General features: G+C 54.7%; 1 protein-coding gene across 4 annotated transcripts in view; it reads right to left on the bottom strand.

The window, feature by feature from the left end:
- The window catches only part of SEPTIN9 (septin 9), a 177,046-nt gene that overhangs the window by 105,760 nt on the left and 56,317 nt on the right, over positions 1-14,969 (bottom strand). Inside the window, exon 1 of one of the 4 annotated variants that reach the window (XM_043462002.1) lies at positions 990-1,386. The exons of the other annotated variants lie outside the window; for them this stretch is intronic. Coding sequence (XP_043317937.1) covers positions 990-1,044 — 55 coding nt within the window. The 5' untranslated portion in view covers positions 1,045-1,386. Of the gene's footprint in view, positions 1-989; positions 1,387-14,969 lie in introns of those variants that run through there. 4 annotated transcript variants of the gene reach the window in all.

Below are 14,969 nucleotides of genomic sequence, written 5' to 3'. Positions count from 1 at the left end.
CACTCCTTTCAACCCAGCCTCCCCCAGGTCGGGGCCCACTAGAAGGGTCTGCCCAAAGGCTGCCTGGGAGCCCCTCCGAGGGGCGGGGGCTCCAGATCTTAGCAGAGACAGACCCGCCCCTCCGAAATCCGGCCCCGAAGTGCTGGAGACTATTGTGTGAGCTTCCCTTCCGACCGCTTTATTCACTCCCCCGGAGGCAGGACGCAGAGCCACCGGCAGGCAGGAGGGCGCACGAAAGCTAAACACACACACGAGCCCGGGAGCTGGACGTCCTACCGCATCCGGCGGGAGAAGCTCCCCACGTCCCTTCACACTTTTCTAAACCCCGGAGGGAGGAGGGGACCAACACGCGCTCCCTACCGGCAGGCAGGGCCCCCTCCCCGCTACGGCCGGAATCCGGGAGGCTGCTGACGACGTCCCCAGGCCCAGATGGGGGCAACGGGACGCGCCCCTCCTCCCTTCTAGACTCGCCGCGGCCTGGGCCGTGTCCACTTGGGTCCCTCCCCAGCCGGGATTCTCTGCTCAGCCCCGGCCCCGAAATTGATGTGGCGGGGGGGTGGGAGGGGACCGTCCTGCGGGCGGGACGCCGGGGACGGGTAACTAACTCCCCTAAGCCGCCCCAAGGACCAGGGCCCGCAGGCCGACGGGAAGAGCGCAACGGAGAGAACTGAAGGACAAGCCGAGAGGGAAACTGCGCGCCCGGGTCCTTCGAGGACGAGCCCTCGAGGAGACTGCCGTCGCTCGACAAACACAAACAACAATAAAAGGAAGGAAACCCGGCGGCAGCGCGCAGGGCGACCGTGGGGGCCAGCAAGGGCGCGCGGTCCCCGCGTCCCCCTAACGGGGTCCACCTCGGAGGCGACGCGGGCGGGGGGGGGGGTGGGGAATCGCGCGGCGGGAGGGGGCCCCATCGGGGTCCCGCCTCCCAGTCTCGGGCGAGGGTCCTCCCCGAGGGGCCCCCTGCCGTTCGGTGGGCGGTCGGCACCCACCTTCGAAGTCCGAAATGATCCCGTCCAGCTGCGCGTTGACCGCGGGGTCGGACATGGTGGCTCTTGCGCGGCGCGGCGCGCGGAGGGCGGCGGCGAGGAGGCGCCCCGGGCCGGCCCCGGCCCTGCGCGCTGGCTGGGGGGGCCCCGCCCGCGCTCCCGCCGTGCAGAGCTGGCCGCCGGAGCCCCTCGGCCCCCGGGCTCCACTGAATGAATGGGGGAGGCAGGCGAGCGCCGTCGCTCCCCGCTCCCCGCGCCCCGCCCCGCCCCCGCCTCCCGGGCGGATCAGGTTCCCCGCACCCGGGGCCCGGCCTCCCCGTCTCGCACTGGCTGCTCCGCCCGCCTGTCAAGGCCGGACCTGGGAGGGCGGGGGTGGCGGGGAGATGGGGCCCGAGCAGCGGCCGCGGGGATCGGCCGAGTCCTGGGCGCCCAACCCGAGGCCCCCCTCTTCTCCCCGCCTGGCCCTCGCCCAGGGGACGGCGACGGACGCGGCCCCGGCGCCCTCTCCACCCCCCGAGGCCCCGCTGTGGCCAGATGTGGGCGGATGTGGAGGCCGGGCGGCGGCGCGGGGGCGGCGCCGGGGTTGGGGGGAAGAGATTCCTCCCCTTCCCTGGGGTGCAGGGATCCTTCTGCGGGAGGTTTTATTTACGCAGCCAAACAAAGTTCGCCGCCGCCTTCCCGCGCTCAGCGCCCGCAAGGGTTAAGCGCTCGGGCCGGCTGCCGGCTGAATCCCGGCCTGTTGGCCTAGAGCCGAGGAGTCGGGGGGGGGGGGGCGCGGGAGGGGGCGATCGCGAGTCACGTGACTCTGGAGGGAAAGGGGGCGCCGAATCCCACCCGCTCGGGGCACCCCTCCAGCTGCTCCCTGCCCTCCCCCAGCCCTCCATCCCCGAGGTCCCTGCTGTACCCTCGGGGGTTGGTGTCAAAAAAGGCGCTGGAGCAGCGGGGACGGAACACCCTGGTCAGAACCGCCAGGGACACGTGCCACCCCCACGCTCCACAACAAGGGGCTTCCGGAAGGCTGCGCGTAGACCCCGGGTTCTCCGCAAGTAAGAAGCGGATTATTTCAAAGTATCTGAAGGCAGGAGTTGGTGGAGGGGACAGGGAGCCAGGGGCCTGCGGGTGAGGCTCCGCCCCATCTGGCCTTGCCCTCCAGGGTGAGTTAATTTCTACCCTTCTCCAACCATTCGACAAACACTGATTAAACCCTATCACCTACCAGGCAGGCAGGTCCCAGGGACTGGGGACAAAAGGATGGGCTGGGACTTGAGAAGCAACCGGGGAGGGTCTAGCGCCAACAGTGGGGGGGGGGGGGGGATCTCTTCCAATCCCCCCAGCCAGTTAGGCACTCCTGCCTTTTCTCCTGCCCCACCCCATTTCCTTAAGCCCAGGGCCTCTGCCGCGAGTCAGGGGCCAGCGTGAGAATTTATAGCAGGGAAAGATGCTTCCTGAGCTGGTGGGCAACTGGGGCAATATGGTCCCCTCAGTGTGGCCTGTGAGTGCCCGAGAGCTGGTCCTGGGTCTCAGGCTGGTCAGTGCTACCTGCCTCCCAGCCCCCCACCCCCTAGTTCTAAAAGATCCCAAATGCAGTAGGGATGCTGAGTCCTGAGTGCCATCCCGGTTATTCGGGCCCTCTCACGGAGAATGTGCTAGGTTTGAGGAGCTTTTTTAAGTTGATGAAATCAAGTCCTTCCTTTTTAAGAAAAGCAGTCTCTCCCTCCCTCATGCCTTGGATATTTTGAACTATTTTCAACCAAGTGAGTTTGTGGACAGGGAACTGCAAAACCACAGACATTTCAGATGCGCGCACACCCTCTGCCTGGGAGCGGGGGTTTCAGAAATGGAGTCACCACTGTCATTAATAGCACCCTGATGGCTTCCACACCAGCCCACAGCACTACTTGTCTGAAAACCAGCACCTGGGCCTGCCTGGTTGTCCAATGCTCTAGCCACCTGCCCGCCCTGTATTTGGGAGTGTGGTGGTCCACTCCCTCTAAGAAACAGCTTTATGCCATAACCCCCTGGGAAGATGCTGGGTCCCAGACATAGGGCAGCGTCCAGCCTGGGCCAGAGCATTATTCTCCAGTGTTTTTATAAAAAGCACCGGTGAGTGTAGACACACCCATGTGATTGTTCTCCCAGGGAGCTGGCTTGGAGTTCTACCAGATTCGCATAGGGTCAGCTTATAGTGTATTATTCGCTTCCATTCACAGTGGAGCTAAACATACTTATGCTTATCTCCTCGGGGAGGCCTGCCAGGGTCCACACCTCACCAAAATGCTCGCCTATGGGAACCCAAAGGACAATGGCAGGAGGGAGCAGACCTCCGAGGCCAGAATGTTGGCACGATTATGCTCCAGAGCCCAATGAGTGCATCCCTCTGCCTCTGGCCTTCCTCCACTTAACCACCGAGGCCGCCAATACCAGGCCTCCAGGTAAGGAGATACCCCCACATTCCCTCAGGAAATCCAATGCGGCACTTGGCCACAATCCCAGCCAGGAAGTTCACCCTTGTATCTAACCAACTGCTCTAATTGTACATCATTTATTTCCTCTTTTTTTCCTGTCCTCAGAGGAGATGGGAAACAGCTGGGCACCACCCTTCAAGTAATAATTACCTTCTCCAAACTCGAAGACAATCCAGTTGCTCCTTGGCCTTCTCTTTCTCGGCTTAAATCATCCATCCCAGCCCTTTAATCATCCCCCATCCTTTGATCACTTCTGATGACTGTGTCCAGATTGGGGCCCCGGGACTTTAACAAGGCCTGATCCCAATCGGATAGGGGCGGACTCCCCCCCACCCCCCAATCCCCTTTCCTAGGGCATGAGCAGTCAGGGCTGGGGTCTGGATAGACGATCCTGGTTGGGGCTCTGAGCAGATAAAATGAGCAGCAGCAGCACAGAGAAGAAAATGAGCTTAAATTTGGTGAGAGAAAAAGAACCGCGAGGCCTCCGAATTCTGTGATGGTAATGCTCTCCCAAGGCCATGGGCGAGGGCAAGACTGTTTGTAGGCCTAGCCTAAGGAGAAGGTATAATTTGGGGAACATCAGAGGGGCCACCTACCTCACAGGTCCACCATGAGACATGTAATGGTGAGCTCTCAAAAGATAAGTCCATTCCAAACCTCGGAACGAGAAGTGGCTTGGTGTAAGGATCTCTGCAGATGTAATGAAGCTGAAGGTCTTGAGCTAGTGGTAAAGAACCCTCATGCCAATACAGGAGACGTAAGAGGCACAGGTTTGAACCCTGGGTGGGGAAGATCCCCTGGAGGAGGACATGGCAACCCACTCCAGCATTCTTGCCTGGGAGACAGAAGAGCCTGGAGGGCTACATACAACCCATGGGTCACAAAGAGTCAGATACGCCTGAAGCAACTTAGCATGCATGCACACAAGGGCTTTGAGATAAAATCACCCTGGATTAAAGTGGGCCCAGAACCCAGTGGCCAGTGTCTTAATAGAAATTAAAAAGGAGAAGACACAGAGGCCCAGAGAAAAGGCCCACATGAAGTCAGAGGCAGAGATAGGAGAGATGCAGCCACAAAGCAAGTAACAGTTGGGACCCTGGAAGCTGGAAGCCACAAGGTAAGACCCTTCCCCAGAGCCTTCAGAGAGAGCCTGCTCTGGGGCTTCCCTGCTGGTCCAGCAGTTAAGAATCTGCCTGCCAATGCAGGGGACACCAGTTCAATTCCCGGTCCGGGCAGATCCCACCTAACACGGGCTAGCTAAGCCCCTGCACCACAACTATCAAGCCCTCACCCTAGAGCTGAGAGCTGCAACTACCGAAGCCCACACGCCCTAGAGCCTGTGCTCCACAACAAGAGAAGCCACTGCAATGAGAAGCCTGTGCACGGCAACTAGAGAATAGCCCCCACTCACTGCAACTAGAGAAAGCCAGCGTGCAGCAACAAACACCCAGTGCAGCTAATACATAAATAAATATATATATATTTTAAAAAGAAAAAAAAAAAGAATGCTTGCTGTGCTGATACCTTGATTTCAGACTTATCTCCACTTGTGAGAGAATAATTTTTTGTTGTTTTAAGCTCCCTGATGTGTGGTTCTTTGTTATGGCAGCCCCAGGACACTCCCGTGGATCTTAAATCCCCATCGGAATCATCCCTTTAGGCCAAAACTGCCTCTCCCCAAGGACATCTCAGGAGCCACAAAATCCGCAGCTGGTAGTGCACGCTGGCCGGCAGGTGGCAGCCGGAGGGAACTGGGGGCAAGTTTTCGTAAGAAAAGCTGGAGGCCAGGGCTGGTGAGAAAGGTGTAGTGTGAAGCCCTTCTGGAGATGGAAGGAGCAAGCCTGAAGGGAAGGCCCGCAGGTCCAGCCCAGGTGGAGTGGCCCTTGCGAAGCATGGGAAGAGCGGGAGGAGGAAATGGATGGGCGGAAACAGCACTCTGGCTCAGCCGGCAGTGTCCCTGACCCGCTCTCTGGAGGGGGCGTGGGGACCGGAGGGAGGGCGGTGGCTGTGTGCCCAGCAAACCGGGCCTTTGGACCCCATGAAGTGGACCATCTGTCTCCTCTGGGGCGGGGGCCATATGGTCTCAGCTCTGCATGCACCTGGAGCCCCATATGGCCTCCCTGAGCCCTGGAGCCTCCGGTCCATCAGCTGCTGGGCCTTCCACAGTCCCCAAGCCCCTTCAGGCCATCATCTCGGTAAACAGCGCCACGGTTCACCTAACCGCTCAAGCCAGGCATCAAGGCATCACCCTCAAAGTCTTCCTTTCCCTCCCCTCCAAGCCATCAGAAAGTGTCTACCTCAAAAATACAAGTTTGTATCTCTTCTACTCTGGTGTCCCTACTCCAGCCCTCCCCCTCCACCAGAGACAGGCTGTTTAACGTTTAACAACCAGCAAGTACAACTGTACCCGATATATAGCATTTGCCTGTTTCTGTGTTATAAATAGTCCCATCTTGGCCAATTTGGAGGCTACCAAACGCTTCCCTGGTGGCTCAGAAGGTAAAGAATCCACCTGCAATGCAGGAGACCTGGGTTTGATCCCTGGGTCAGGAAGATCCCCTGGAGAAGGGAATGGCTACCCACTCCAGTATTCTTGCCTGGAGAAATCCAGTACTCAAGGACAAAGATGATGGTTAAATGTACTAAGATCCTTAGAACGTGGAGAACTTTGTATATTTATTATCTTCATTCTTAATATAATTATCTGTAGGTAATTTAATTCATACCATATACATCTCTGATTTAATTTTAACAGATTGATGCATTTTTATTGTGGTAAAATGTATATAATATAAAATTTACCGTTTCCACCATCTGGAAGTGCACAGTTCTTGGCACTAAGGACATTCACACTGCCGTACAACCATCTATTTCCAAAATTGCCTGCCATCCCAAACTGACCCTCTATTCTCATTACACAATAACTCCCCACTTTTCCCCCTTCCTCATCCCAAGCTCTGGCAACCACCACACTTCTTGCTGTCTCTACAAATTTGACTTCTTGAGGTACTTCAGGTAAAATGCAGTTGTAATACTTGCCCTTCTGTGTCTGGCTTATTTCATTTAGTATAATGTCTTCAAGATTCGTTATTCAAGGTGCACATGTTTCAGCATGTGTCAGTTTCCTGATTTTTACAGGCTGAATCATATTCCACTGTACGTATATACCAAATTTTGTTTATCCTTTCATCAACTGAAGGACTCTTCGATACTTCCACCTTTTGGCTATTGTGAATAACACCGCTACAAACATGGGTGTACAAACATTTCTTTGAGTTTCTGCATTTAATTCTTTTGGGTATAAACTCAGGAGTGGAATGACTGGATTGTGTGATGTGTGTGTGTGTGTGTGCACGTGTGTGTGTGCGCGTGCTTAGTTATGTCCAGCTCTTTGCAACCCCATGGACTGTAGCCCCACCTGGCTTCTCTGTCCCTGGAATTTTTCCAGGCAAGAATACTGGGGAGTTACCATTTCCTCCTCCAGGGGATCTTTCCAATGCAGGGATCAAACCTCTCTTGCATCTCCTGCATTGGCAGACGGACTCGATCCCTGGGTCAGGAAGAATTCCTGGAGAAGGGAAGGGCTTCTGCACCATCTGGGAAGCAGATTGTGTGATAATTCCACAGAATTTAATTTTAAATAATAATTTGTATATAGGGGATGAGCTGGTTAAATAGCATCATTGACTTGAGTCAATGGACATGAGCTTGAGATAACTCCAGGAGATAGTGAAGGACAGGGAAGCCTGGCGTGTTGGAGTCCACGGGGTCACAAAGAGTCGGACATAACTTAGCCACTGAACAACATTTCCCAAAACGTACATTGTATGCAATGGAAATCTCATATTTTATAACAAATAATTAAAATCTTAATGGCGACTGTGTTTAACAACCGACTCACACAATGTCTCAAAATTCAACAGCTGGCTCTTGTCCCACAGCTGTCCCCTCTCCCCGGCTTCCGGCAAAGCTTCCCGATGGGGCTGCTTGGCCTGCCTCTTGTTCCCCTTTGCCCCAGAACTCCCGGTGAGGCTTTCACAGTGAGGTTGGATGATGTGACCCCCACAGCCTCATCCACACTTAGAGTGGATGGACTGCAGACTCCTCGCCGAGGCTGCCGAGGTGCCTTGGCCTCTACCCACCGCTGCAGCCTCACCTATTCACTTGACCCCCGCCTCCATCTCCCCTCTGCCTCCTGCTGCCGGACACCCACCTCAGCTGTCCTCTCCACCTGGACGGCCTCCCCCAGGTCTTCCCCTGCTGGCTCCCTGTCTGTCATTTCCTTTCAAACATCAGAGCGACCACCCCAGGGTCCCCCAGGAGACACCTTAAGCCAGTTGCTCCTTTGCCTCCAGGCCTGCAACAGAGGCCCCCTGAGACTCCCCTGAGACCCTGTTAGACCCTGTGGAATGACAGCTTTCATTCAGTTCCCTTTGTGGGGGGGCAGGGTCACAGGGATCCCTAGCAGGGAACTGGCCTAGCGGGGCAGAAGGGCCCTTGGGCACACTGCCCAGACTTTGCGTTACTGCCAGTGCCACACAGACCAGCCCCTGCATTCAGGGTGACAGGCAGGACGCCGTCTGCCCTGGGCCAGGCCCCCAGGCCCCCGTGGCCCTTTATCACCCCGAGACATCAGCAGCAGCCGTGCTTCTGACCACAAAGTCTCTCAGGCAGCTCGATTGTGAATCTTCCCGTGAAGCCCGTCTGTGGGTGCAGCTGACATTTGACTGGTGTGTAGGCTCCAAAACCCCCTTACGCCATCTGCCTGGCGGCTTAAATGCAACCAGAGGTTTCACTTCAAAGGGGAATGCCATTCCCTTAGCACATGATCAATCTGTTCCCCAAACTTCCCAGTTCTCACTCCGGCCTCCTTTGCTCGGAACACTTAGAGCAAACCCTGACCACAGCAGCCTGGCCCTTATCTCGGAGGCAGGGGGGCTTTTTAAACAAAAATCTTACTCTTCTAAATCATGCTGTCGAGCCACTGAAGGAAGCTCCTGGCCTTCGGGCTCCAGGCACACAGGGCTCCTCGTCCCTCTGTGAGCCCCGAGCCCTCCAATTCCAGTTGACAGCCCCCCCAGTTCAGGGCTGAATCGACTGAAGTTCCCCCTGCCTCCCAGCTCTGACAATGTGACCGAGACGACAGCATGGCCCGCCCCTCGCATCTTTCAGATTCACGGCACATTTCCCTGCAGTGATGTTAAACCCCGTGGGACACTGGGAGCCAGGGCAGACGGAGGCGGCTGCTAACATGGGGGCAGAAGGACCTGGGGGAAATTATGACCCTGCAAGATGACTCCCCACCAGCTGAACTCAGACTGTGGCTCTGGAGAGTCATTTGTTTATCCACGCGTCCAATGGGCTTTGGATGGGCACATTCAGCTGTCTGGGATGCTGGCGTGGTGAGCTATCACCCAGATACGATGGGGGAGGAAAAGCCTCTTCTTTTGAGGACTCACATTTTATTCTTGATTCTTCCCTCTCTGCACCGCCCCACGAACCTCTGCTCCTTCCCCAAGCCCCCTGGATAGGGCTTTGGAATGGATTTGAGTCCCCAACTTCCTAGCCACCAGTTGAGGCTGGAGGTACAGAGATGAAGGGGGGGGGCAGAGCATCCCACATCCCCCAGCTGATGGGAAACTCCCTCGGGCCCTTCTGATAGCTCAGCAAAGTCACACAAGGAGCCTCAGAGGAGTGGCTGGCCAGGGACCAACCCAGCCTTGAAGCAGCCAGTCACTGTGTCAGCCTGCAGACTCCCCACCCCCACTAGGGCAGCCAGGAGACCTGGCCAGGCCACATCCCCAGAGGGGACAGGCTGTCCCCAGGGGCCATCGTTGTCCTGGCTCCTTGCCTCTTTTCTCCAGCAGGCGTCCTGTGCTGAGGGCTCAGAGGCTTGGAAGCAGCTCGCCACTGCTGCAGTGTGGGGACAAGGCTGAGTCACCCTAGTTCCACGTCAGCAGGAACAGCACGAACAACGGCATCCAAACAGAAAAGAAGGGGCAACAGGGCCTCTGCGGCCACACTTATTTTAAAGTCACCGCAGTGACCTAGGCGACATTGTCCCTGGGGAGCTGCCAGCAAGCCTGGCCCTTTGGACGGTGGCCACCTGCCCTGACGATACCCCAGCCCACTGCCAGGAGTGGTGGTCGGTCAGCACAGGAAGGGCAGGGAAGCAAGCTCCCTGCCCCTGTCTTCTGCACCTTCTCGGAAGGTTCTTCAAGGCTTACCCTGCATCCACAAACCCTGCTGGAATCTCCTTCAATGCCTGCTCCCTAATAATCTCATCCACCCTACCTTTGCACACCTCCAGTGATGGGGAGAGCAGTACTTATCACGCTGCTCACTCTATCTTTAGCCAGTTTGGGCTATTTTAAAGAGATGGGGGGTGTACTAGTTTGCATTCCCACCAACAGTGTAAGAGGGTTCCCTTTTCTCCACACCCTCTCCAGCATTTATTGCTTGTAGACTTTTGGATAGCAGCCATCCTGACTGGCGTGTAATGGTACCTCATTGTGGTTTTGATTTGCATTTCTCTGATAATGAGTGATGTTGAGCATCTTTTCATGTGGTTTGTTAGCCGATCTGTATGTCTTCTATTTGGAGAAATGTCTGTTTAGTTCTTAATGCAAACTAATGTACAGCCCGCTAGGAGAACAGGGTGGAGATTTCTTAAAAACTGGAAATAGAACTGCCATATGACCCAGCAATCCCACTTCTGGGCATACACACTGAGGAAACCAGATCTGAAAGAGACACGTGCACCCCAATGTTCATCGCAGCACTGTTTATAATAGCCAGGACATGGAAGCAACCTAGATGCCATCAGCAGACGAATGGATAAGGAAGCTGTGGTACATATACACCATGGAATATTACTCAGCCGTTAAAAAGAATTCATTTGAATCAGTTCTAATGAGATGGAATGAAACTGGAGCCCATTATACAGAGTGAAGTAAGCCAGAAAGATAAAGACCAATATAGTAATACTAATGCATATATATGGAATTTAGAAAAGATGGTAACGATAACTCTATATGCAAAACAGAAAAAGAGACACAGATGTACAGAACAGACTTTTGGACTCTGTGGGAGAAGGCAAGGGTGGGATGTTTTGAGAGAACAGCATTGAAACATGTATATTATCAAGGGTGAAACAGATCACCAGCCCAGGTTGGATGCATGAGACAAGTGCTTGGGGCTGGTGCACTGGGAAGACCCAGAGGGATAGGGTGGGGAGGGAGGTGGGAGGGGGGATCGGGATGGGGAATACATGCAAATCCTTGGCTGATTCATGTCAATGTATGGCAAAAACCACTACAATATTGTAAAGTAATTAGCCTCCAACCAATAAAAATAAATGGAAAAAAAATAAAATAAAAAATAAAAATAAAGAGATGGGGGAACTTCTCAGGTGGTACAGTGGTTAAGACTCCATGTTCCCAATGCAGGGGGCCCCAGGGTTCAATCCCTGGTCAGGGAACAAGATCTCACATGCCACAACTAAAGAGCCCACATGCTAAAACCAAGAACTGGCGCAGCAAAATAAATAAAATATTTTAGAAATAAATAAATAAAAGTTTAAAAATAAAAAAGATGGTCAAGGGGGTGGGGGTAGGAAAAGGGAATGAATTAAAGCCTGCCTAACCGTAGCTTTTGCCCATGGAAGAGATAGCCACTGTACTTTCGTCCAGAATACAAAAGTGATAGGATGATGCAGAGACGTGGACTATAGTTTTACTACCAGATCTTTCTGGGGGCCTGCAATTAGGGGTATCTGCCCTCTCCATAGCCAAAATGTGTGTGGGGGGCTTCCTGTTGGGCTGGATCTTTTTTTTTCCCACCCCGTTCCCAGTCCACCATGATTGTGAGAGGATCTTTTGTGCCCCTGGACGTGCCCCTTCACCTGCCGTGACCCCCACGGGAGGAGAGGGTACCTGAGATGCAGGCTCCCAATGCTGGGCCACAGCCCTGGGAACAGAAAGCCCCACGTGGGAGACAGAGAGACAGGAAAAGCGGGCATGCCGGTGGGGCGAGGATGGGGGCGGCAGGGGGGCCCTCCCAGCAATCTGGTGTTGCTTTCCTGGATAATGAAATCTCCCCACCCCGGGTGCTGCTGGAGCCAGCCGGCAGCCAAATCAACCTCAATGGACCATTTGTCCCTCGTGTGAAGGGACTTCGGGATGTAATGGGTTTGCTATTAACTCACCCGTCCCCCGCTCTTCCCCTCCCCCCAGCATGAGTCATTGGCCCAGATGACTGCCTGGCAGGGGCCTTGCCAGGAGGTTGCCAGCTACGGTTGGGCCTGTGTGAAGGGAGAGACCAACAGAGAGGACAGAGGCAGTCCAACTGGAGACCAGCGGCCTGGCGTCCACACCCCTTCCCTGGGACTGTCTATACCCCAGACCCTGAGGCAGGGGTAGGTCCCTCTGTGTCTCCCTGGTTCCTGGGGCTCTGGGCAGCCATGCCCTTACCCATCTGTGGACCAACAGTCTTCCAGCAGGCCCTCACAGGCAGGGAGCCGAGAGGGTGAACTCGTGGAAACTGGCCCCAAGGTCCTTAGCAAAGGACCAATTACCAGCCTTCCCATCTCGGAGTAGGAGGTTTGGGGTTTGTTGGCTTGCTTTTCATTAATACTAAATGCTCAGGTTTTCTCACCCACTCAGGCTTAGGCTCTGGGGAGGGGAGCTCCAAGCTGGCTTCCCTGCCCGGGGTCTTGGCTGCCCTCAAGCTGAAACCTTTCTAAAGACAAATGTGGACTTCCCTGGTGGTCCCGTGGTTAAGAATCCACAGGGACGTGGGTTCGATCCCTGGTCTGGGAATGAAGATCCCACGTGCCATGCGGCAACTAAGTGCGTGTGCCACAGCCACTGGGTCCACGCTCCACAACCAGAGAGTCTACATACCGCAACTAAGACCCAAGGCAGCCAGATAAATAGATATTAAAAAATAAATAAAGGCAAATGTGACTGGTCACCCCCCGGATACAGTGGCAGCCCAGCAGGGCCGACAACCAGGCCTTGGTCTGCTGCCAGCCACTCCTTCCCGCGCCCTGTGCTTCTCCTCGCCTTCTGCTCAGACCCGGCTGCTCTCGGTTCCTAGACAAGCCAGGCGTCAGCTCTGTGCCTGTCTGACTCTATCCCCTCCACCCGGCAAGCCCTTCCCACCCTCCTTGGCCTAGCTCATTCTCAATCCTTCTGCAGGTGCCTCCCTGAGCCCCTGGGTGGGGCAGCTCTCTTCTGGGCCTCCCCATGGGTTTTCCCAGTGGCCAGGGCAGCCTCTAACCCAGATCATTCACTGGAGGGGGACGCCAGGCAGCAGGGAATCGTAGGTGGGCTTCTCGGAGCAGAGAATCAGCACGGGGGAGTGACCGTGTTCTCCTGATGCTGGTTAGAAAGTGAGACAGGGCACCCCAAGTCTGAGAAGGAAGGAAGTCATGAGCACCACCCCTCCCCCCACCACGCCCCAGTAATCCTGCCAACCAGATGGGCCACCTTCTCAGCACAGCTGTGCTTCAGCAGAGAGAAATTTCTCACCTTCGGGGACAGGGTGGGGACATTCCAGATGGGGCCTCGTCTACCCTGGTCACAGGGCCTGTGGAGTCTGGATCTCCGCGTCTGTTTCATCCACATGGCAAGACGTGAGCCTGACATCTCTGCCCAAGTGAGCACACGTCTGGAGCTTCGTGGTGCGAAGGGCAGGGAGCCTGCCTTTAGCTGAAGCCGCCACACAAATGGAGGACAGGCCTGCACACAGATGCATGCCGAGGCTTCGGGGGGCGTCACTTCCAAGGAGGTGAACGAGGACATTCTAGGTCAGTGAATCACCAAGTGCCCGCACATCTGGACAGGCCACAGGCCCATCCCCCCCACCACTGCAGAGAAGGAGTTTCACACAGCTTACATATGGTGCACGGGGCCCTCTGGGCCAGCAGGGTGTGCAACCCAGGGGCTGAGAGGTTTGACCACTTGCTAATGAATAATCTAGAACGTTTATCCAGGAAAAGGTCCAGCATTGTCCAAATCTCAACACACGTCCCCTTTCTGCAGAACTGTGTCACTTTCCTAGCTGCGCCCTCTCACCCCGTCTGCAAACCTCGGTTGTCCAGAACACAACACAACAACCACCGCTAATCCTACGGGTCTCCTGAATCTCCCTCAGTCAAGACTGCACCTCTAGTTCTCAGCAGGAGCTGACATTCAGTTCAAGACAGAGCAAGATCTTCCAAGGAGGGTGAGCTCTATTCTGTTGGAACCCCCTATAAAAACAGAAATCGGTACTCAAACTTTCAGGAAGATTTTTGTTAAGAAAGGATGAACGGGACCTCCTTGGCAGTCCAATGGCTAAGACTTTGCACTCCCAATGCAGGGGGCCTGGGTTCAATCCCTGGTCGGGGAACTAGACCCCACATGCCACATCTAAGACCAGGTGCAGCTAAGTAAATAAATAAAAATAAATATATATTTTTAAAAAAGAAAAGATGAAAGGCCAGGCTGAAACAGTTGCATGCTGGTAAATGTTTAACAAAGTGCTCCAGTAGACAAGGGAAAGAGTGATTTATAATGTTTGTCAATTGCTGTGATATCAGTACTCCCACCACGGCTGAGTTCAAGCTACCAACGTGACCTAACTGTACACAGAATTGGCAGAAGACGTGCATACCACTGGCTGAAACTCTCAGATCACTACAGCTGATTCTTTCATCTTGGGAGAGTGGCAAGTCTATGAAGTTCTTTGCTGGGCAAAACAGCAAACCCAAATAGGGTTCAACAGGCAGGCTAATCCAATCAATGGCCCACCATCATGATGTGGGGCAGATTTCTGAGACTGCCTCATAGATCAGGGAGAAAGACGGTGGTGGTAATCGACTAGAGATGTCTGTCCTAACCTCAGGATGGGAGATTATTGCACGGATTTGCCATTTGCCTTTCTCAACCTGAGACATTTCTCTTGCCCCTGAAGTTCAGAGCAAAGGTCACCTCCTTGGTGAACTCTTTCCCAATCTCACCTTTCCCCTGAGTAATCCCTGCCACAGAATTTACTACCATTCTGTACACACCAAGGGAGTTATCAGTGTGGGTGGCACAGACCCTAACTGTTCCCCCAAATTCTGCCCTCTCTTTCTTCTCTGGTAACAAAAGTTTCAGTTGGGCACATGGCTGCTCAGATAAAGATACATTTCCCAGCCACCTCTGCTGCTAGGAGTGGTCATATAATTAGGTTCTGGCTATCAGGAGGGAAGTTGAAATGTTTAACTTTTAGGACACTCCTGCCCCTTCCTCCCCGCCATGGCTGGAATGTGGACATGATGGATGGCAGGAGCTGAAGCAGCCATCTCATTTCATGAGGTGGAGGCTGCATATTGAAGACAGCAGAGTCACAAAGGAGGAACAAATTGAGTCCCGGCGGCTCGGGGGGCCACCATGACTGCTTACACTTGGACTAGGAAGTGGAAGAAAAAGGAACTTCTCTCCTGCTTAAGCCTCTATTGTGTTAGTCTTTGTTATGCAGCCAGATGGCA

Source organism: Cervus canadensis, chromosome 1, assembly GCF_019320065.1.
Source record: "Cervus canadensis isolate Bull #8, Minnesota chromosome 1, ASM1932006v1, whole genome shotgun sequence".
Taxonomy (NCBI): Eukaryota; Metazoa; Chordata; class Mammalia; order Artiodactyla; family Cervidae; genus Cervus; species Cervus canadensis.
Note: the sequence above shows the minus strand (reverse complement) of the source record. Positions and strands in the feature narration are given on the sequence as shown.